This window comes from Corvus moneduloides, chromosome 15 (assembly GCF_009650955.1).
Source record: "Corvus moneduloides isolate bCorMon1 chromosome 15, bCorMon1.pri, whole genome shotgun sequence".
Taxonomy (NCBI): domain Eukaryota; kingdom Metazoa; phylum Chordata; class Aves; order Passeriformes; family Corvidae; genus Corvus; species Corvus moneduloides.
In genome coordinates, this window is record NC_045490.1 from 5,880,818 (window position 1) to 5,904,457 (window position 23,640).

A 23,640-nucleotide genomic window follows, 5' to 3' on the forward strand; every position below is an offset into this window, starting at 1 on the left:
AACACCGTGGCACCCTTGACCAATGGATGAGGGAAATTGCTCTTTGGCAGAGCTGCTCCGACTGCAGGTCTGTGGGTGCAGGGACTTGTTTGGGGCTACAGAGTGGCCCCAGAGTACACTTTGGGGAGGCAAATGGGCTGACATGGTAGAGGAAGCTCTGTGTTGAAGCAGCACAAAATCCAGGCCAGGCAGCAGCAGGTGCTGCCTGCGGGTGGGATATTGTGTGTGGGGCAGACTTAGCCTGCCTGGAGCTGCAGAGATGGGTTCCATGCAAGGGGGCTGGAATAGCCTCTTCACCATCCCTACATCAGTATTTTGGGCAAAGTACTCTATTCTCACGGAGAGAAAAGCAACGGAGAAGCAGGAGAGAAGCATCTCCCAAGGAATTTTTCAGAGCAGGAATGCTCTTGAACTTCTCAGAGCAAAGAGTGCTCTGCTGCTAAACATCCTTATTCCTGAAGCTGGGAAAAAGAAATTTTAGTGAGGAAGTGAGGAAGGAGAGTTCTTCCCAAAGATGGGCTCTTTACAGGGTTCCAGGTGCCAACCCTTAAAGCAAATTCTTTCGATATCACACAGCGTCTTTAAGAAATGATAGATTGCACTGGCTCAGAAGAAACTCTCTGCTCCCTGATAATAAATGAGTTGTTAGCAGAAGTAGCAGGCTCCCAGATCTATTTGTGATCCAAAGGGCTCACAGATGCTTCCCATTTTTGCAATGCCAAAACCACAGAACACCAGACAGCAAGGGACAGGAACGAGCCTCCTGCGCCTGTCTGCTTGCTGCTCTCCAGTGGCTAAAGGGAGACTGTCAAGCCCAATTTCCCTTTGATGAAGCCTTTTTTTAATGTAAATTTGCCGTTGTTGAAAGTGAAGAATTTGCTGTATTGCCTGCAGGCAAGGATATCTAGGGGAATCAAAACCTCACCCCTCAGTGCTGCACCTCTGCAGCACCTCGTGGTCTCTGGACATGAATCATCCTATGGCACAGGCACCCTCAGTCCTACAGCCACACAGCTCATTCCTCTGCACAGCTGGGACAACACACCTTGGATGAGAAACACACGTTGGATGAGACAAGCACACATTCTCCAAAGGCTCCTCACCCCAGGATGCTGCTGTACCTGAATGTCATGGCCCCAATTCCCTCCACCCCCAGCCTACATGACACTGCTCTAGATTTCACTCCACAGCCCTGGGGATGATTTTTTTCTCTTTTTTTTTCCTGTTTGTTTTTAAAGTTCTGCTCAACTTGCTAGTTTGGATTCACACTTTTACTTTCTGTCCTGAGACAGGCTTGGAACAGGAAGCCTGAACACGCATTGCTCTCCGACTCCTCTGAGATTGTGGCCAAATGGCAATTAGAACTCAGGACAGATTGGGATGGGATTCAGAATGTCCCAAGATTTTCAGGTGTGTTTTGATGTAGAGCTTTGAGTCTGATTTGTCTCAGCTGCTATAGGATGCTACTGGAGAAATTACTTTTTTTTTTTTATGGGCCAAGCAATGAGGTTTTTTTTTCCTTTCCCACAGGATTGTTTGTTCCAGTGCCGCACAAGGCTTAACTGTGCTCTTCCCATTTGAGCTAGTGGGGCTTGCTCAGCCAAATCCCTGGGTGCTCTTTTGGAAATGCCACAGCGTCTGAAGGCATTCCTCCCCTGATGATACCAACCCTAAGGTTCCCCCCAGAGCTGAGTTCTAGGGACAGGCGCTATCAGCCAGGAGTGTATCAACAGGAAGAGGGAGAAAGAGATCTGCTAAAAGACTGCAAAAGCAAACCCAGGCACGGCTGTTAGAGCACTGTAAACACTCATGCCAGCAGCAAACCCATGAAAAGTGAGGAATAGAAGAGGCCAAGGGGATAAAAGCACATCACAATGCCAGGCCCCTGCCCTTGGGGGGCCACTGCAGTGCGGTACCAAAATACAGAAGGAGAACCTGAGCAGAGCAGTTTCTGTGCCATGAACATATGTTTTCTTCACTTCTCAGCAATACATCAGAATAGCACAACTGCGAAGAGCCTGTTTGCAATGTGATGCCTGCTTTTATCAAAGCCTTTACAGGCTGCTCACAGGGAGAGCAGCAAAATGTTTGATACTGCTGAAATGTCACCTTCAGCCGAGTCTTGAGGAATTAGCAGAAGAACATAATGCAGCTGCAGACACTTTGGGATAGGATTCATCTCACCTGCCTCTCAAAGTCTCATGGTAAACTAAGCCAAAATCAACACAATTCTGTTGCTTTACCTGGTACTTCACAGAGGAAGGAACAGTCCAATTAGGGGGCATGAGGACACATGTGAGGATTCGAGAACAAGCTTTGATGGGCTAAATATTCTCAAACAGAGAAGAGAAGTTTGAGAGTGGTCACTGAGAGCTGCTGAGATGCTGAATGTTGGTATTCCCAACATAGTGTGACTGCTAAGCCTCACTAAAACTGTGATGACGCTTGAATGAGAGTTTCCTCTTTGACAGAACAAGCCTGTACCCCAAAGTACTGCTTGTTTCTCCAGAGCAAGAAATGGTATGGGCATTCTGGGGAAGGGCTCATCTCTGAAAGTGTGTGGTTGCTCTGGAAGCAGGGATGGAAATGCAGGAACTGTCTCACGTCCCACCTGAGGGCTGCACAGTGAACCCACTGGCTCCCAAAGTATCAGCACATAGATGTAATCATGTTGGGAACACAAAGAGCTGATTTTCCAGTTCATGTGTGGCTGCAAGCCCTGGGACTGCTCGGGGCTCTGTGGGTTCAGGAGATGTATCTGCTCCCCCTGAGGTCTCTATGAGTGTGGCACACAAGGCTGCTAAAGATGTTATGGTATAGATGACTCAATGTTAGAAATCTGCCTGACTCCATCCACACATTTCTTGCAGGTTCCCAAACAAATGATGACTCTTAACTCCTGTCAGCCAAGGCTAATCCAGGTCCCAGACTCCTGGGACCTGAGGAGGTCTGTTCCCTGACAGAGGAGAGGCTCCACTCTCCCCACAGCCTCTTCCTTTGCTGTCCCCACAGGATAGGAGCACAGGGGGTCCCAGATTGCCATCCCCACACCTTGAAGCTGCAGGCAGTGGGTTTTGGCACAGCCATAATGAGCTGAGCAGACGAGACCCCAGAATGAAGACAGGCTGGAAGACTGAATTAATGCTGATTAAATCTGTGAAAGGCACTCAGATCTGCCTTTGCTCGGGATGGACTGGGGACAGCTGCCATGCCTGCCTGTTTTTCTGAGCTGGGAACAGCAGCGCTGCATGGGCTGCACCTCTCCCTGCCTCCTCCTCGCCTGCAACAGCGTCATCTCCTCACCCCTTCCCCCACTGCGGCCATCTTGCTTTGGCTTTCTATTACTTCGTTTGGTAGTTCATTAAAGACATTAATCACCTTCTGCACAAAGACATTTCTCCTGAACTCCCTGCAGGCCAGGCCTCTTTCTCCACGGCAGCTCTGCTGGCTGCTTCAGCCCTTGCAGGCACAGTGCTGGTGGCTCAGACCTGTCCCCGTTTCCCTGCTGATCTGGGCCCCTGCTAGATACCAACGGGGTGGTCACCCCCAAGCCTCCCTTGCCATGCATGCTCTGACAGGAGCCTCCTTTGCAGCTCTGGGGGCTACATCTCAGCGTTTGTTGTCTCCCTTTTCTCTGGCCAAACACTCCCATCTCAGGACCAACACAGGACCTTTGTGTATCACCTACATGAAGGTGGAGGACAGGAGTAAGATGAGGCATATAAATCTTTAAAGGCATATAAATTATTACAAAGTCTTGATGTTGGTGCTTTTGGTGCTGACCAAACAGGAGACACTGGCAGCTCCAGCTCAAATTTGAGCAGAAGGAGGAAGAGCCCTCAGAAAGAAAAACCTTCCCTTGCTTAGCTAAGGGCTGAAAAGAGAGAAGGGAAAACTCCACCTTTTGCACATCCACAGCCCCTCCAGAGCTGCTGCCTTGCTCCTTTCCCATGCTGTGTCTCCTATTCCATGGGTTCTACATCCTCTGTCCCTGTGTGCTCTCTGTTGGACTTTGCTTGCCTGTGCTTTCCTCACAAGCTCTCAGGCCTGCTGGTAATTTTTTCTGCTGTTTACCCGGCAGAATAGCAGTGCTGTTCTCCTCATGGATGGCAATGAACGGGATGTGGGTGCTGTGTGGAAGAAAAGCCAACAAGGCTCGGGGTGTTCAGGGGATGTTGGCAGGCCAGCAGGAGAAAAACCCATCTGAATCTGTGTAATCACTGATGCTTTTTGCTTGTTGAAGCTCACTGCTAGCAAAGATCAAAGCAAAGTGTTTGGGAGGGCAGGGAGGTGAGAAATAGCCCTTGATTCCATGTGAGATTCTACCACACTGCATCCAGATTACTTACAGAGGTTTCTGTATCTTTCCTCTGACCCTCCAGCCCTCAACCTTTCATCTCCTTCCCACTTTGTCTCCATTAGCATAGTGGCAGGATCTCACAAAATCAAAGCCAAGACTCCTATAGCATATAGAGAAATGCAGACACATATGCCACATCCACACGAGAATCCTGCCATCAGTACAACTCCATCTTAGACATCAGTTGTTTTCTTTTGCACTCCTCCACTCTGTCAAAAACAAATAAAATAGAAGAATGAAAAGACCCTCTTGAAGAAGCCAAGATTTGGCATTTTTAGCTGTCACTCACCTCTTCATTGCCTCTCACTGCTGCTTCCTCAAGGGGTCCCTCAGTCCAGCAAAGCATAAGCACAACTGAATTGCAACCCTGGGTGAAGATTGGCAGGGTCTGCTTTGCAGACAACAGGGAAAATAACTGATCTACATTAAGAAAATGAATCAACATTTCTAGAGGTTTTTGGTTTTTTGTGTTGTTTTGGTGTTTTGTTTTTTTTAAGAGTGCCTCAGAGAGGATAAGTGGGTCTGGCTGCTGAAAGGGCGGCGTGACAAAATCAGCTGGAGACTCGTTACTGTTTAAGCTGATGAGCGATCAGTTCAGCAGGTGAGCAGGGAGAAGTTTCTGCTGGATACCACACTGTTACTGCCCTAATAATTTAGTACTATTTTGAAATCTTTTTTGCTGGAATGATGGTGGATTGCAAATGGCTTGGTTTGGCCCCTCTGCTGCACCTTGCCTAACCCCCAACTTCCTCAGGTGTTACCAAAGGACTTCACATGGAACTTTTCACTGGGAAAAACAGTGCCCCGTTTCATTTCTGCACAACTAAAGTAAGAGGAATAAAACCTTCTCTCTTTAAAGGAATGCAGTTGAAATAAATGCATCTTTGTCTTCTGACTTGTGTTAATACCGTACCCCGGAGAATTTGGATCTTCAGAATATTAAAGTCTCCCTGACTTATTGCCTCTTTAAGGAGCATGTTGGTTTTGTGTTTGCTCTGAGCTCCACGTGTTACTGAAGCTAACGGGGACCTTTTTCATTTCTGGTGGCAGAGAGTTGCTGCCTTTGGGGCCCTAACCCTATTAAGGAAAATGTAAATGTATATATCTCAAATTCCCACCAGTTTTGGAAATGAACAGCACACTTCCCTGCGCTGCCTTCCTTGCAATCACATGAAGATTTCCACTCTCACCTTGCTAATAATGCCAAAAAATAAAGCTTGTCTGTTTCTGGCCTAGTAGAATCCCTATCACATGGAAATGCTTTATTTTTAGAGAAGAAAAGATAAGCTGTGAGTGGAAGCTGTGACTGTCACACAATGGACAGGTCTGGCCTGTGCTGCTCACTGTTTCTCAAATCCCTCCTCTGCCTACTGCATAGCCCAAATTTTACTTCTTCACTCTCTTTTCTGCTTGTCACCAGTGCTGGGATCCTTTCCAGATGAGCAGATAGATTTGCAGGTGTGAAATTCCCCTTATTCCTCCCTCTGATTTTTCCTTATGGCGTCATATCTGCTTTTCTCCCCAGGCAACTCTCCCACCACCCAGGATAAAAAAATTTGAATACACAAAAATAGACATGCAAAGAATAAGTGCTCCCATGGCCTTTGAAGAGATGGACACGCCAGACCGGGGGACACAGTTCCTGATGTGTGGTGCCAGCCTCTTGCAGGGCTGCCTCTGTCAAGAGACAGTGTCCCTGATGATGGTATTGTCCCACATTTACCCAAAACTCTCCATGCCCAGATCTGTGGAGGACACAGACAACCTGTCCTGTCCTGGCAGCCATTGTTGGGGAAATGGCTCAGCACTCATGTTTTAAATGTTATTCCTTCCTGGAGAAATCATATGGGGCAAGCCCCTGCCTTCTTCAGTGGTGACTGTGGCCACTGAGTACCCAGCACCCACCCCGAGGGCCCTGCAGACATGTTGGGACACAGGGTGCTGGTGTCACCTCCAGGACCTGCTCCCTCCTATTTGGCAGGATTTCACCCATCAGCACACTCCAAGCTGCTAACATCTCACTAAACAAACACACACTTACTAGAAAGCTACAGCCCATCCCTGCCCAAAACTGAGCAACCTTAACCTCAGGCTGTTCTAACATGAGTTGATGCTCTGTGATTCATCTGTCTGCATCACATCTTTTCCTGTGACATAATCTAAGGAGATGGATCTCCTTGTAGTACCTGTGTTGTATTAATCAGACTGCATCTGATCATTAAATCCATGTTTCTGTTGGCTTAACTCACATTAAGTAGTCATAGCAAGCATCCTGAGCTCTGCAGGGAAAAGAAAATCCAAAAGCACTCACGTGATATTTCTGAGCACTGTGAAAATAAAAACAAGTCTAGCAACACCACAACTACTACAGAGCTGGGCTTATTTAGACTGTGGAAGTTTAATTATAAAAATTGCATTCTAATTGATTACTGCTGGAATAATTACAGCAACACCTTTACAAGAAATGGCGACCATCATATGTTTGTCAACAAAGAAGCTTCCTTTAAATTCAACACACAGTAATTGTTTAATTAAACCAAATTTAGATCCTCATTTGAGAACATTCAACTGCTTGCCTATTCCTTCCTATCTCTGAGAGGTAATTTAAGAGATAAAAAGCAATTTCTATAAATACTCTATCTATATATGTAAGTATCCAAGGAAAAGAAGAAAAAGAAAGGCTTCATTTCATAGCTGATCTGGATGTAAGCTTGCTGCTATTGATAAGAACATAAGCATGGAGTGAGTGATCACTCCAAATCCCTCTCTAATTGGTGCTTGGAGGCCTTCATAAAATATGAACAGAATCCAAACTACATGTTCATTTTCTAATTTGCAGAACAGATTCAACTGTTGATATTCCAGCAGCACCCACAGCATATAGTCGGTATGAGGACCCCACAGTAACTGTATCTGTGCATGCAGCGAAGGAGAGGGATCAATTCATTGTTTTCAGCCTCTTTACAAGTTTTCCTGCAGCCACAAAATCCCGTTGCTATCCTGTGCAGACCCTTGTGTTTCAGGTGTGCAGCTCCTGAATTCCCCTTGTCAGCAGCCCACCACCCAAGCACACAAAATCTGGTGGCTGCCTCAGCAAAGCTGCAGGGCTCAGTGATGAACAGGGGTTATTTTAGTCACTGGTCATCCCTGCAAGGTGGCCTGAGTTTTGCAGGGACAGATTTACCAAGCTGGTGACTCACCTTGTGTGAGCCCCGCTCTCAGGGCACAGCTCCCAGGCCAGGCTGTTGCTGAGCCATCCTCTTCCCAGGACAGCCAGAGCAGCCTCCATGTCTGCCTGATGCTGCCAGGCTCACCTGGAGACCTCAGCCAAAGGCTGAAAGCAGGAGTCTCTGCACCACAAATTAAATAAAGCTATGGAGCTGTGGCTGAAACAACTCATAATCCCTGAGGAGCTGGGCTCTGCACAGGACGGGGATGTGCATTACACTGTGCACAACTGGAGGCTGAGATGAAGAATAGGAGAAAACTATTCCCAGCACAGGTTGTCTCAAGCAAGAAACCTCTCATCCCTCTTCTGTCAACAGGACACAGTGCTCCCATCCACTGTGGACCTTCCAGGGACAGGAATTTGCAGATCTCTCTTAAGCTGCAAAGCTCGTGTGCCCTCACATCTGGCACAGAGCACCCCTCTTCCCAGCCCTCTCCACTCTGACCTGCAGCATCAACTCTGCTGTCCTGGGTCTCCCCTGAGTGCAGTCAGACACGGCAAAACACAGAGTGGCAGAGTTTGCTAGAGACTGTGTGGAGGCCATAAAGCTCTTTTCCAAACATGGCTGGAGACAGAACCTCTGAACATGTCTTCAAAGCTGATCAGAATGGTTTTGCTCTGCTATGTCACCAGGTACATATTTCAGCTACACCACACCATCATTTTACCCTTTACAGTCACCTGGCACTGCTGTCTAATTCTGCTGAAGGAAGGACCCTCAATTCACCCTCCTCCCCTAAACAATTTCCTTGGCCTTTGAAGAAATAGCACAAAATTATAAGGCCTCCTAACCTTTAGTTAAGAGCTCCCAGAGTGGCAGGTGTGTACTTTCATACGGGTAAGCCCCATCAGGCACCCAGCTGCAACCACGGAGCGTGTTCATTACCAGCTATTCTGTGAGACGGAATGAATTCAGGAAGATATTTCAGTTATTGAAATGTGCCCATGCCTCAGTGATGCAACAACATTAACATCAACCCCGCACATGAAACAGGAAGTCACCACACGTTGTATCTACAACCTCTTCTTGCTTTCTTAATGATTATGGTTTGCTTAAAAACATCGTCTCCTGACATGTTGCACACAGGGACCACAGGACCCGCACAGAGGTGTTCACAACCACTGCCTAACGATAAAAAGCCCACATCTGAAAACACCAGAAATGTGAAAGTTATTGCAGGGCTGTCACAGTGACAGCCCAGAGACTACAGCAGCCTCTGGGTACTCTGCAGATCTCTCCCTCAGATGGGTGTCATCGTTACCAATTTACGACCGTCGCGGCGCGTCATTAACGGCGCTGTCACCTGGGCACGGAGCTCACTTCTCCCACTGTCACACCACAGCTCACTTCACCCACTGTCACACCACAGCTCACTTCACCCACTGTCACACCACAGCTCGCTCATCCCCCCCAGCAAGCAGCTCCGTGTCAGGCAGAGGTGACCAGGGTCACAGCCGATGCCGAAATACATTTTGCACACGATTTCCTCAGCCAGGCTGCTGTCGTTGTGCTGCACTTCATCCCGCCACTTCATCGCCACCCCACAAGCTGCCCAACAAGGGTGTTGCTTCTGCTGTCACCACTGATTCTTAATATCTGTTCTGTATTTTGAATGATGCTGCTTCAGGCACTTGCCATAAGGACTACATTTAGCACACGAGGCTGGCTCCCAGCACGAAGCAGGATTTGCAGTGGAGCTGGGACCTACGAGTCTTGCTCAGATGTCCTCTTGGAGACCCAGATAGGTGAAGCATCAGGTTCACAGGGTCCAAACACCCTTGGACTTAACTGTCACAGAAACAGATAATGCCAAGGAAATGCTGTGTTCTCTATCTCCATGGGAACAAAACCTGGTACTTTTAACTGGTAGCACGGCCAGTCTTTTCCCAGAAGATAAGGACCACTGTGTGGGCAGGGCTTTTATTCTCTCTAAATAAACAGATCTTTCTGCTGATATCTAGTCTTGGCAACCAGGCAAGGAATTAGCTGGAAGATGAAGAATGAGCTAATTTCTGACAAAAGTTTCACTTCAGCTCTAGAGTACTAAAATCAGGTCTCCTAATGGCCTGTTTTCTTTAGGTTGGGGTTTTTTTTCACCCCTAGGGTACATGGAATAACACCTTCTTTTGTGCTTACAAAACAAATGCTGCCTTCCATAGTCTGGAGGAACTTAGGAAGTTTTTAATTATAAGAAAAGCAAAACGAGGACAAGTGAAGTTGGACTGTGCAGAGTGCTCTGCTGGTCTGATCTAGGACAATGTGCCCTACATAGAGCTCAAATATAACATCCTTTGGGAGGCTGCCTTGCTTCCATTCAGCTTTCGGGAGACCACCCCTGCCCCCACAGTACTAATGACAGATTTCTGAAGCATAACTGGTGTCATGGTCTTGCCATCGAAGCTGTAAACAAAACCATTAGTGGCAGGCATGGAATGGGAAGGAAAGCCATGTGCAGATGGAGAATTTATTTGAGTGATATTCTTGCAGTGTCTGCTTTCTTCCTGCTATCAGCTCTGAAATAGCTCATCCCCAGCCACAGTCAGCAACTCTACCCCAGGTGGGTGATGTTTTCCCTTGATAGATACAAGGTCTGGCTTTTTTATTCTATTTGTCTGGTTTTCCTGCCAAGAAAGTGCCATTGGATTGAGCTGAAATAGTTGCTCTACCTTGATGGAAACCTTGTTGTTGGCAAATAGAGGGATATTAAGGAAAATAGAAAATCTTTAGATATGCCATTAGATACTGCAAAGAAAGTGTGGCCAAATTGTTACTTCTCTCTCCTATACCATACTGGGCAGGAAATTCCTGAAATCTTGTATTTACAAACCCTCCAACAGAAAATATCACAACTTTCTTTCTTTTTCTTCAAAAAGCCTAATTAATTCTCCTCTGGTACATTCCTGGCTCTTTCTTCCAGGAGATCCCTTCTGTGCAATTCTGAGCAGAGAGAACAGTTTGTGTTCACCTCTATCCCACACAACCAAACCGCAGGGGGAATGTTTCAGTGACTCAAGAGGACACTACGGACACGAGCCAACAACAATCCAACAGGCTCTACAAAGGGAACACTTCCTCCAGCCTCTCCTGACAGCCCCCAAACATGCACACAGGCTCAGGGAGCGTCAGCAGCAGTGTCTGACACCAGGTCAAACCAAGGAACTCTTTGTGCATCGCATCCCGCCGGCGCGAGCCCCTCGCCCACAGCACTGCACCCTGTGCTCCAAGGGAAGCAAAGGCTGCCACAGCAACCACAGGGCTGTGTTACGGGTTTGGTTTTCCTTTGGTTTCCTCCTGGTCTTGTTTTTTTGCTGCGAACCTTGGCTTTACCTATCAGGCTAGGCTTTTTTCCCAATTATATCGTATCATGAGGACAGTACAGCCAGTGTGCTGTGCTTCATCAGGGTGCAGATACACCCTGAGATCAGTTCTGTGGTGCAAATTCATTCTTTAATACCTGTTTTTAGAGCCAATGAATTAATTTCTTTAAACTAGAACTCTCTTACCTCTCTGTCATTATCAGGCATGACCTTATTGTGGATTTGGACTCCACTTGCACCAAGCTGCTGGTTTCTGCTAGGTCTTTCTTAAATTACAAGGACAGATGGTTAAACTGGGGCTGAGGAAGAAGTTGTTCACACTAAACAGAGATTTCTGTGCTCTCTGTGGGTGGAAAGGGGTGTCTTTGTTGTATATCACAGCTATGGGAAATATGGGGATGAAACCTCAACATAATGAGCTGGGCAGAGGTTAGAGAAACAAAAAAATGAAATGTTGGGGGGTTTATACCACTTGGGATGCAATGGAAGGGGAAACACAAGACACGCTGAATAACTGCAGCACTACCTCACCCCTACTCCTCAGCATAAACCAAAACAACTCAGAGACCCTTTGTCTGTATGTTTGGGGTTTTCTTGCCTGGACCCTAAAGGCGAGATGCACATTTGGAGCAAGAGGTCCCATATTTCAGACAGGAAACAAACCCAAGTCAGGAATAAAGCACCCAAAGTAAGGCAGAGCACGGTGGACGCTGGTACTTACAGGTGTATGTCATTTCAAAGCTGTCACTGATGTTCACAATGTCGATCTGGGGAAGGAGCTTAGGGGGTTCCGTGAGCTGAGACAACGCAAACCTAAAAGCCGCATGTTCCTGGGACTGCTGATTAGGAAATAACCCCCCTGGGGAGAAAAACAGAGCAATAAGAAGAAAGGTCTTAAGAACATTCGTATTAGAAACATCATCAGTCCAAAATATTCCTGCGAGCAGAGCCTACAGCTCCGCAGCCCAGGGAGTGCCTCTCAACTCGGAAATCCTCCAGCACACAAGACCCAAGGGTTTTGTGCCCACTGCAGACAGGATAGGAGCAGAAAACCTTTCCAGTATGTGTGTTATGTAACCCTGGATCACATACAGGAGCCCTGATGCATCCCCAGGCCAAGCAGCCTGCAGGATAGGGATAATCCATGGGGTGTGGCTCAGCCTCCTCACCCCCCGTAACTTCAAGCACGAGGAATGGTAATGCTGTCAATATTTCCTCAGTAAAGGAAGAATGAGAGCCTTCCTTCCTCCCCTCGCTTGTCATGAGGCTCAGTTTAAGCCCTGCTGACTAGGAGGAGAGGTTTGCTACAAGAGGGTTGCAGGGGTTCCCCCACACTGAGGGACTCTGGGGTGTGGGGCAGCCTGGCTGAGCCGGGCACAGCACTGGGTGAATGGGGACAGGGCTGTGAGAGCCACAGTGACACGGGACTGTGACCAAACGACTGCTGCTGCTGGAGGCTTGTTGCACAGGAAACACCTGAATTTAACAGGTGACAGTGGCCAAATTCAAACTGGGGAGGAAACTTAAAGCTTGACCCTCAAAGGAATCAATCGAAACAGAAGCACAGACAAGCGCAGAACCACAGAATGATACAAACAGGATAGGAACTGGGACCGGGCTGGACCAAAGCTCAGAGCATCTCTTCCCCCATGGATCTGGAAAAAAGTGCAGCAATAACCCAGCCCTAGGAAAAGTTTCCTGTTGCTCCCCCAGCAGGAACCTTGGCTTGCAGCAGATCCCTTCACAGCCTCCAGAAAGATGCTATTAAATTCGGCCTGTCTTGTAATCTATACGCATTTAAAGAGAGCGCTGCTACTGGCATTTCAGGAGGAGGGAAACAAAGCACTTAGCAACAAGGGAGAATTAAAATAAAGCTGCAGAAAGTATCGATGCCCAAGATGACTTGAGGAAGAAACAAATAGGCAAGGACCTGCCATCAACGTCACTTTGCACATCTTTAGTAGAGGGGGCATCTCCTTGTGTGAAAAGGGCTATTTGTGCACCAATATCCCCCCACCTCCCCCGTTCCTCCCACCCCACAGCCTAATCATGGATATCAGAGGAATCAGATGCTCGTAGCCAAGTTGTGTTTGTTGAAAGGCAAAAAATCTGGGATTTTGCACAAATTTGGGGTAAAGGGGAGACAGGAAGGGAGGGAGACAACGATGCAGCATCAAGAGCAATAAAAGCACTGATTGTGCAGCTGGACTCAGGCAGGAGTTGCCTGAACTTGGTGGACTAGCAATTGGTTGGCATTGTAAAGAGAAGGGAGGCGGGAAAGAAAACCGGCGTGCACGGGAAGGGAATCTGGGGCTAGGTTGCAAATGATCAGCAGTAAAGATCAATGGGAGAGTAATAATAAACCCAGGCAAGGAGGGAGAGGAGCACTGAGAAGTTACAGGAAGAGAGGAAGGAATCAAACAGGCACTGCTGGTGTGGAGGGGAAGCAAGTGGCATGAAATGGAAAGAGACTTCAATGCGAGATCTTCTTCCAATAGCTTTGCCCTTATTCTTTAGCAATAACAACAGACAGCATCTGTTTGTTACCTCCCGTCCCAGTTACCTACAGATGAGAGCATCCTCACAAAAACGTATCAGGCAACCACCGATTTTGCAAATGCAGCAACACACAATGGCAACCCAGGCATTTCTCAGGGCAAGAAACAGATATTTTATTCATACTTCCTCCATTTCAGAGGCACTTTTCTCCCTCTGTGTTGAGGTGTGTGTGCGTGCAGGCATTTATTCCCAATCTTCCCCTCCCCCAAAGCCAAATTGATCCATCTCTGCTCCGGCAAAGCTGGTATCAACGCACACATCCAGCCCTCGCAATTCATCCCCTCGCTCTCGCCCTCACACACATACACACACATTTTGCCTTTGAAAGCACACAAACGGGTCCGTTTTCCCCCACCACCCCCCTCTCCACCCCTACCCCCTCGCCAGGGACCATCATCCCCAGCCCCGCACTCACCTATTTGGATATTGTTGGGGAAATTGGCCCCTAACACCGCCCCTAGGAAACTGGTGCAGAAGAAGGCAAAAATGTGCTGCATATTCCCTTTTGCATTGGCGAAAAAGAAGCCCAGTTCCAAGCATAGATTTGATTTTTCCCCCGCTCTGCTCTCTTTAGCTGCCTCCGCTGCGCCTCCGGGGTGCGCGTCTCCCTCGCTCCGAATCCAGCGCTGAGACTGCCGCTGAGCAGCGCCTGGCAGCAGGATTAACTGAGCCCCGAGAGAAAGAAAGAGAGCCCGCTCCTCATCCACATCCCTCCCCCGCCACACACAACACACACGCACACGCCAGGCGCTTCCACCCAGCTCCTTCCCCTGCTCCCAGCTGGAGCTCAACAGCTGGGCACCGCATCCCCCCCGACCCCGGCTCTTCCCCCGAGGTTCTGGCTCGGGGCTCTAAGGGCAATTCCCACCTACCCCTAAATTCCCAGCTTTCCCCCTCAACTTCTCTTTGGCAGGAGCTCAAAGGAACCTGTGAATCAGTAGGTGGCAAACTCCTCTAGAGAAAGGGCTGAAACTCATCTGCCTGTGATCCATCGCTTCCCAACCTGGGCTCTCACCCCTGGGTCCAGGAGTTGAGCCGATCGCTCCCCGGAGCCTGGCTCATTAGGATAACAAAGAGGGTCCTGCAAATGTGCCTTGGAAGGAAGGATTTCAGAGCAACAAACAAGAGATCCTGAAGGATTAAAAAAAGGAAACCCCTCATCACCTTTCTCATTGATTTTTCCTGCCCACTGTTAATGTATGAGGCTTTTCACCACTGCACTCGATGTGGAAGAATCTGTACTCACCAGTACCATCAGACAGGGAATTCTTCTGAAATTAGGGGGCTATCTTAGCCTGGATCATTTCAGAAGCTGTTTCATGGCAGTTCTAGCGAGGTTGGAGCTTATTGACCATAAGCAGCTTTGCTCAAAAACAAAAGGATGAGCAAAATAAAGGTGGAACCAACACAACCCAGCTCCTAGGCACACCTTGGGATTTGGAAATTTTTGTAGAAGAACTGTGGTGAACACAGAGACATAGCCACAGCCACCTCAGAAAGGAGAGAAAATTCACCCATTTCTCCCTAAAGTCCCAAACCAAACTTGAGGCCATCCATTCCAGAAACTGAAATCCCATGTCCAGGCCCAGAGATTCCGCCCTTGCTGTTTCCAGCCTTGATATGCACAAGGGGTCCATAGCAGAGACGAAACACAAAGAAAAAGGGGATGTTTGGGGCAGAATTAGAAAAGACTCAGATGCCCTGTGCCCTGGTTTGGTGTCAGGTCCCTTGCCCTGGTCCCCTCTCCCCATCTCCAACTGTGTGGTTAAACTGGAAGAACACCAAAGAGTGGTGACCAGTGTTTAAAGGCCCAGAACTGCTCCTGCATAATGAACTGTTGGATAGATGAGCACACTGCAGAGTGGGATAACTGAAATGGGACTTGGCCAAGCCTGCAAGATCTGCAGCAGCACAGAAATGTTCCCAGTCGGCCGCAGGACACAGGTGTGACACAACTTTATGGTGCAGGGATAACACTACTCTTTATACCCTCAGGCCTTTGCTGAATCTCCGCAAATAAAGAGTTTGGGATCTTTAATATCTTCCTAGACAGTTTTATGGATTTCACTGTGACTTCTAGGATGACAAAATGCTTAAACACCCACATCAATGCCAGAGTTGGTGTGGGGTCTCGGAACTGTACTCTTTGCATCAGAGAGGAGTTGCACTGATGCCTGGAACTCAGTGGCTTCTTACAGGACAGTCTGTAGAGTTACACTGCACAAAACAGAGCCCAGAAGATTTGCATGTTCCTCATGGCAAGCAATGAAACATCCTTCTAGGATGGATTCTTTTTTCTTTTTTTCCCCAAACCACCCTTTCCCAGGTGACCAGGCAATGACTCTTGGTGCCAGGTTCATTAGAGAAATCATTCAGGCACTCAGGAATCAGATAAGGGCAGCCAAAGGATGTCTTGACCCTGTCACTTCCTGGGTGACCTTCAGCCCAAAGTCACATCCCAGCACAAAAAATTTCCCATCTGCTGTTGATAGGAACACCTTCACCAGACTCCCATTTCACTCCCTCTGTAATTAAGCAATACTGATTTGAGGCTAAAATAACCTGCCGATTCGTTTTATGGGATCTTGTTTTCCATCCAAAATTTAATAGAAACAGCTGCATTTCTAATCTGAAGAAAGGCACTGAAGGATAACCAGTGCAACAGAAAGATGCCAGCACGTTTTCCAAACTCCCAAACAGCCTACCTGATAACAATAATAGTAGCCATAACAATAAAATATTATAATAGCTTGCAGAAAGCTTGCACAGTCGCATTAATTAATAATGCAGCTTTTGTCTATAAACCTCTCAAAATGCAGGTGGCTTAACAAGGGGAACCTCACCACAGTGTAACAAGATAAGTAGTAATAAGATCATTATTTTAAGAAGGTATTCATTTCCGTTTTCCCTAGAGATAACAACATTTTATTCGGCGTTTGTTAGCATAAGTATGTTCAGAATTAACTCTAGGTGCTCTGAAGGTTCTTTAAGTCAACCTGAAAGCAATATAACTTCTGAGCTTCTGGCTAAAAAACAAACTGAGTCTTGGGAAATAGATGAAACTCTTCAACTTCACAAGAATAGTCACAACAGAAAGACAGATCAATCCACCAATCTTCTGGAAGAACACAACTGAATTATCTTGATTCCTGAAAAAACTGAAGGAGCTTTTTTCTCCTTTCAGATTTCAGGAAACAATGAAAATCATACAATACAGAATACAAGTACATTGCACAGCTCCATCTTAGTCAGGAGCAACTGAAAATATGAGGGATGGAGGTTTTGAAGACCTGTATTTTGACTCCAACGTTTCTTAAGACATAGGTGGGACAGTTGGGTATCTGGTGGTCAACAGGGAACATCCAACATGATTTTGTGGGATTAATTCATACAAAGTGTGAAGAATTAGGTAAATACACATCTGAGAAAAAAAAAAAAAACAAATGAAAAAAGCACATCAAACTTAAGAAATGTTAAAAAGACATCTTGAAAGAGTGTAGCTGGTTCACTTTAGATCTTTGCCAGACACGAGAATAAGAAAATGGCTATGCCAGAGCTACTGCTGCCCTTGTGTTCTGTCTGCAGCTGACCTTGCTGTACTGGGCAAGAACCTTTGTTCTCACCCATTTCTGCTCCGAAGTTTTGCTTGGAGCCAGAGAATTTTGGCTCTGAGAAGGATGTCTGCTGCCTTCCTCGTTGCTCTGCTTTGCATGGCTCGCAGTTGTCCACCCGAGCAGCGTGGTCTGCCCTCACTATCAGAGTTTTTGTTTCCAGGATGGCAAATCAGCGCTTGTTGCAGCAGATATATTTCTGTACCAGAAGCCTTGAAAAAAACAAAGGAGTCATTCACATGCAGAAGCCTCCAGCCTTGAAAAATGAGGAAATCAACAGAACTCGGCATCCGTCTGACCTCCCAGCGGAATTATTTCCCCCTGTGCCCACTGTGTTTTACATGATGCTCCTGAATGCCTTTAAAGAGGCTATTAAAATAACTATTTCCAAAATTCCTTTTATTTTCTATCTGGACAACCACTATAGGAGGCTTTTTATAAAGAGCAAAAATGTAATTATAGCGATTAATTTAAATAAACTCCAAACAATGCAGAGTCTCATATGGTTTTCACAGAGCCTTGGCATAAATGAATGCTGATGGAGTGACACCACATTTCTCTGCCTGCCTTGGTCACCTCGATTTTGCTATTTTGGATCATATACTGCTCAAGGAATGATTGTAGCACAGGCTCTGAGAGGAGAGACTCTAGAAGTTGAACATCAGGCATTTGCTTCGATCCTTAAATCTGGAAGGTATTATTTACACTGAAAACCATCATTTACAAACTCGATTCACCTGATAATTTTTGGTAGAATCTCCTTGACAAAAACAGCCTCAGCAATGTTTGGTATCAGGGAGAAAAATCTTCCCTCATCTTCAGTGAGTTAAGCTGAGGTGTCCATGGACCCTCTCTCTTTTACACAGCAGCTGGAGCTGTCAAATGAACAATTTTGACACCGCAGAAGCAACTCAGAGAAGTTAAGGGAAATACGAGTTTTCCAGTGCGTACTAAAATGGGAAGATGTGGAACAGGAACAGCTCTTGAGGTGATGACAGCTCCAAGCAGGTCCTGACTGATGCCACACATCTAGGGGATGATGTCTTAAGGTCACCAGATATTGTTTATTAATGTACTGACTCCTGATGGGGAAAGCCTGATGCGGACAGAAACTGGGGAAAGTCGGCTTTTTCCACAAACTGTACAAGAATGTGCATCTGTTGTCATAATGATCAGCCTATTACCATATTTATAAGAAATTCTTGCTCACTCTGGGATAATTAAGTAAGTAAATGGACTGGAAGATAAACCCGTCAATCAGAGTGGCACTGCAAACACTGTGCACCCTTCAGCTGGAAATTCATGAGCAGCAGCTGGCAAAGGGAGCTGTGCCTTGGCTGGGAGCAGCCCTGGGCTATGACCAGTCTGGGGAGGGCTGGGGGCTCCAGTGCCACCCAGCACTGTTGGATGGGGGGGTCTTTGGCTCGACATGGCCAGGGGCTTTCTTAGAGTCAGGGAAGGGACTAACCTGTGCACTCAGACCAGGTTGAATAAGCTACAAATTCAGATCTGCAACTTTGTTTTCTCAAATTAGTTGTTCCACCATCAGCTGACCTGTTGAGGGTGTGTTTCTGTCCATCAAATGGACTTGCAGTGCTCAACCAGGGGCTGTTCTGATAGACAGTGACGCAACCAGTCCTGCATGGATAAATATCTCCATGAGCCCTCACGAAAACACTGCAAACTCTCTGTGACGAATCCCAGCTGACCCCTTTACTGACTCCCCGGAAAGAAAACTTCACCATCTGCAACCCCAAACCCACTCTCTTCCTCATACATGGAAGGCTGCTAGCACACTTTTTTTTCTCCTCCTGGTGAATGGTAGATTTATAACTACTTATAGAATCACTCTGTGCCCTAGTCTCAGTTTATGCTCTTTGCTGAGTCATAAACATAAATCAGAGATGTGGGTGGATCCCTGTTTGTTATTAAAGCACCTTATGTTTCTCTAATCCTCACCAGAGGAAGCAGAAATTACTGGTAATACATTAAAGTTACAGTAAGTTGTTGGAGAATATAAAATCCCCCCAGATTATTGCCACAGTTTGGCTGTCATGTTATTTTCTCATTGAATGGAAAACCAAATAAATTATAAGTATTAAAAAAAATGGTTGAAAATATATGCTAGAAGTTTATTTACTGTGAAAAGGCAGACACAGGGGATGCAACCTCAATCAGAGATTCTGATTATCAATAATTCAGTCAAATGTTCATATACATGATAAAGTTTTCTTTCACTCAAAGTACCCAAAACATTGTGAATGCTCCAGATGATGTCGAATAATGATAGAGGTGATTATGCAGTTTAATATTGATATACGAATCAACCCTCATTTTTAATCCCTGGCATCGAACTCAAGATGTGCAGAAAACAAACGTGAAATGAGGAAGATAAAAGGATGCTGATTTAGGAAATTAAAAAAAAAAAAAACCAACCCAACAACCCAAAAAGCAGCAGCAGCAGCAATTGCCACAATTCAAACAGCCTTACAAAGATTCCATCATTGCCATCTGGCTCCACGGCTCTCAGGCTGCTTTGCTAACACACAAGATAAACAAACATGTGGGCTGAGCTTTAGGGTGGCTGATCTTGGCCTTTCCAATAGTCAAAGGACTCGAAGTTTTGAACTGGAGTGTCTGAATCAAGAAAAGAAGCATCAATTTCCAGTCCTTGCATCACATCCTACTGGAGCAGGCTGCCAGCTACCAGCTGGGAAGGGGGAAGTCTGTGCACAAAGGAGAAAACTTAAAAAATCACCAGAATTATCAGTGTCATTCTGTCATGAATTTCTGCAATCAATACAGATATTCATGTCACTTCTCTTCATTCTTTAATTTCTACCCCTGCTCTATCTCACAGGGAAATGAGAATTTCGGTGTTGGATCAAATCACACAAAATCCCACTGAGTGTCTCAGCCTCACACACATCATGGTCTGCAGCACATTTGCAGTCTGTATTAAATGGGTTGGATTTCACAATTCCTCTGATTGGAGATAGACACCTCTGAACAGTCTACAGAGAGCTTTGCACATGTGGACCATGCACAAATAATCTGAACTCCCCCAAAATACTGTCAGAAGAAAACCTCATTGAAATACAAAATACCATTATGTAATTTTATATGAAAAGTTGTTTAAATTCTTGAAGGATGTGAAAGTGAAATGTTTTTGGTTTCAACTTAGAAGGGGAATAAATTGGGATTTGCAGAGTTTCTGAACAAACAGGTCATCAGCCACACATCCATTCTTGGAGAAACTACGGAGGAGAAACAGAAAGGCTTCAGGTTGGGACACAGGAAATCATTTGAGCTGTGGAAACAATGCAGACTGGCACCACTCAGCTGAAAGGAGCTGAATGGGGAATGAAAAGATCCAGGTAGTCAAAGTACTGCCTGGCCCAGACACCCTCCATCAGGTGTGTGTTTAATCCTCTTCCGTAGCTCCAAAACCAGTTTTTGAGTTCCACCACGTAATGTTCTACAAACGTGTGGCAGAGGTGCGCAGCAGTGGGATGCCCCAGCTTCTCATTTCTCTGTCAAAGCATCCAAGCCCTCCATGGCACGGCCAGACTGTCACCTCTGAGAGAGGACATTGCTGCCAGCTCCAGAGGTGGGTTACTGCAGGGGGAAGGGGAGGCACTCAGCAGCAGCTCTTGGTCTCCCCGATGCAATGGGCTGGTGCAGGGGCACTGCCTGCTACACACACTCACCAGCAAGGACTCCAGCTCAGCCACCACTGTCAGGCTGCTCTGTTTGGACAAAGAGCTTTAAAGCTTACTGGAGGAATCTGTAGGTTATCTATAATTTATCCTCTTCATCCTTTAGACACCAAAGAAATGGCAGTGAGCTAAGGATATATCTGAAATGAATTATTATATTATCTGTCATTTTAAAAGAATCATCCTGTTTTCCAGGTTGGAAGAGAGAGATAAAGGATATAGGCCCTGTTATGCCAAGTGTTTCTGGAGGTGTCCCGTGTTAAGGACTTTTTGTACTCATCAAGGTCTGCGAGCCCTGAGCCTCTCTGTACATCACAAGCACAGATCAGTGCTGTGTTACAAACAGAAGGCCAGACTCCCTTTGTACTCCCAAAAACTGATCAAGACAGAAAGAACAGCACACAAACACCCTGTCACCTGGCACACCACAAAGTTTGCAACCCATTGTAGCAACACCTGCAATTAGAGAGCGTAGGAATCAGAAGAGAGCAGATCATTAGTGAGAAACAAAAAGAACAGAGCTGAGGAGCTTCAGTCACAAAAAAAAGAAAAAACATAAAAGGGCAAATAAGATTTTCTTTTCAGGAATATAAAGACACAGTAATTGCTTTAAAAATCTTATATATTTATGTGCATTTGCTTTGGATGCAGTCTAGGACTACTGGGCAACTGCACTGAGTCATGTTACTCGAGAAACCTGAGTTCCTGTTAAGCTCTGCAGAAGCAGCACAATCAACCTACAGCATCCTGTCACCTTGCCCACAGAAAGCTTCGATCATCCTAATCAGCTACTAATGGCCAGTGATGGAAGAAAAAGAACATTTATCCCATCTGAGAGATTGGCACTGGAATCAATTTGCCAGAGCTCACAGAACCCACAAGAGGGCTGGGACTGAAACACACTGTGCATCTCTGCCACAGGAACCACAGGAAAGTCCCCAAGCATGAAAACCTCGTGTACTTGTCCCCTGCCCACGTCTCGTAGGAAAGCCCCCAAGAGCTGTTGCCATCTGTAGCAGCGTGATGACAAGTGGTACACTGCCTAAAACGACACAGGGAACCACAGACATTTGGAAGTGATTCAGGTGAACATGGTGCTGCTTTGTGAAATGAATGGATTTGTGAGGCTCGCTGATAGCAAGGCTCTGGCTTCTTCTGAACACTGTGCAAACAGCTCTCGTGATGCAAAGGCAGGTTTCAATCTGCTTAGAGCCCACTTTAACTCCAAGGCTGAGGGTAAAAAGAGAGACAACGTGGAATGCAAAGACCTGGTGACCTAATTCGTTAATTACAGGCTGCTTTCAGCTATTTGATTCTGCTTTGCTATGTGCATCTCATGGGTTCTTTCCTACATACATCTCTCTTTTCCTCCTTCCTGCCAAGAAAGAGAAGCTATTTAGACTTCCTATCTAGTGTGATGATATCATCTTTATTTATAAATGTTCATCCTTGAAATAAAAGGACGGGGATGATGATGAGTGCTATGCATTTGAATTCCTGGCCCAGGGTTTGTGCTGCAGCCTCAGGAGTTTAGCCGGCCCTTGCTTCCAAGCCCTTCAGATGGTGAGCCACAGGTGCTGGGAGAGCCATCCCTCACTGGCTGCATCCACAAAGCCATCCTGCCTCCTCCAGCTTTTGCAATGAAGCATTTTCCCCCCAGAGTTTTGATTATGAAATGTCACCGTGGAAACAGTTGGAATATAATATGTGCTTGCTTGCTTTCCCCCACCCTCCCTCCCCTCCCACCAACCTCCTCACTTTCTGAAGTTGTGTTTGCTGTGCAGGAAAAACCCTTCTTGCTCCCCTCCTCCCCTCCTAGACCTGCAAAAGGGAGTGCATGCACCTCACAGTCACCCCCAAAAATATCCCTATTCATTAGTAGCTCCTTGATACCTTGTAGCAAGGCAAAACCTACCAAACTCAACTGGCTGGTACTGCAGCTACCAGGACTTCACGCCTTCCTCTGTCAAATAATGATTTCTGTAAAATGGCATTATAAAGAGGCTTTGAGCCAGTAGGATCCTGGTCTGCTGTTGCTATAACTGTCACTGCAAGAAAGCCTCTACAGCAAAGCACAGTTCCCCATCACACACCTCTGCTGCCCCCTCTGCTCTGCTGTCCTGTTCCCATTAGTGCTATAATGAGCATACAACACGGACACACATCTTGGTTTTCCTTCTTGTGTCCCACCACCTAGAGGCAGGTCTTTAGATGATGAGTGCTTTGTGCTCTGCCTATGTTAATAAAGCACGATTTCCCCCTAATCATGATTTCTTCCACGATTCTCATCAGCATCGCGAAAGGTCAGAGCTGTCCACCTGGGAGTGGAAAGGTCAGTTCACTGTGGATCTGACACGTGATATCTCGTAGCTCCTGGAATATAATCAGCTCACTTCATATTTATTTTGTGTGACTGCAGCACTATAAAAGAGCGGGGGCTGTTCCAGAGAAATCTTCAGTCTCTTGTAAGGAATGTGCAAGCAACCCCAAGGGAAAATGTGAACTCAAGAGAGCGGTACTGAACAGACCTCTCTGTCTGGCAGAGAATGCTGGTTTGGTTCTCAAAAATGACTTGGGGATTTAGATACCCATTGGTATTCGTTAATTTTTATTTAGATGCCCACAGGTATTTGTTAATTTTAATTAATGGGAATTGCACATAAAAATCCCCCAGGCAGTTTTGATAATTTCAGGCAACAGGGCTTTGAGAACTGCAGAGATGGACTCACTTGGAGGGACCCTTTCCCATGCACCAGTCATTAGAAACAGTCCAAAGATACCATACACAGTCAGGTGTATGTTTACAACAGTGGAGGGAAATCAATAATTTTTCTAATTCAGGAG

The 23,640-nt window shown here is 46.4% G+C and overlaps 1 protein-coding gene across 3 annotated transcripts in view; it reads right to left on the reverse strand.

Moving 5' to 3' along the window:
* Positions 1-14,169, reverse strand: part of GRIA1 (glutamate ionotropic receptor AMPA type subunit 1) — a 120,018-nt gene extending 105,849 nt beyond the window's left edge. Inside the window, exons 1-2 of one of the 3 annotated variants that reach the window (XM_032124704.1) lie at positions 13,882-14,167; positions 11,629-11,766 (exon numbers count right to left, since the gene is read on the reverse strand). In XM_032124704.1, coding sequence (XP_031980595.1) covers positions 11,629-11,766; positions 13,882-13,963 — 220 coding nt within the window. In that variant the 5' untranslated portion in view covers positions 13,964-14,167. Of the gene's footprint in view, positions 1-11,628; positions 11,767-13,881 lie in introns of all 3 variants that reach the window. The other 2 variants (XM_032124703.1, XM_032124705.1) reach the window with 2 other exon arrangements.
* Positions 14,170-23,640: the final 9,471 nt, after the last annotated feature.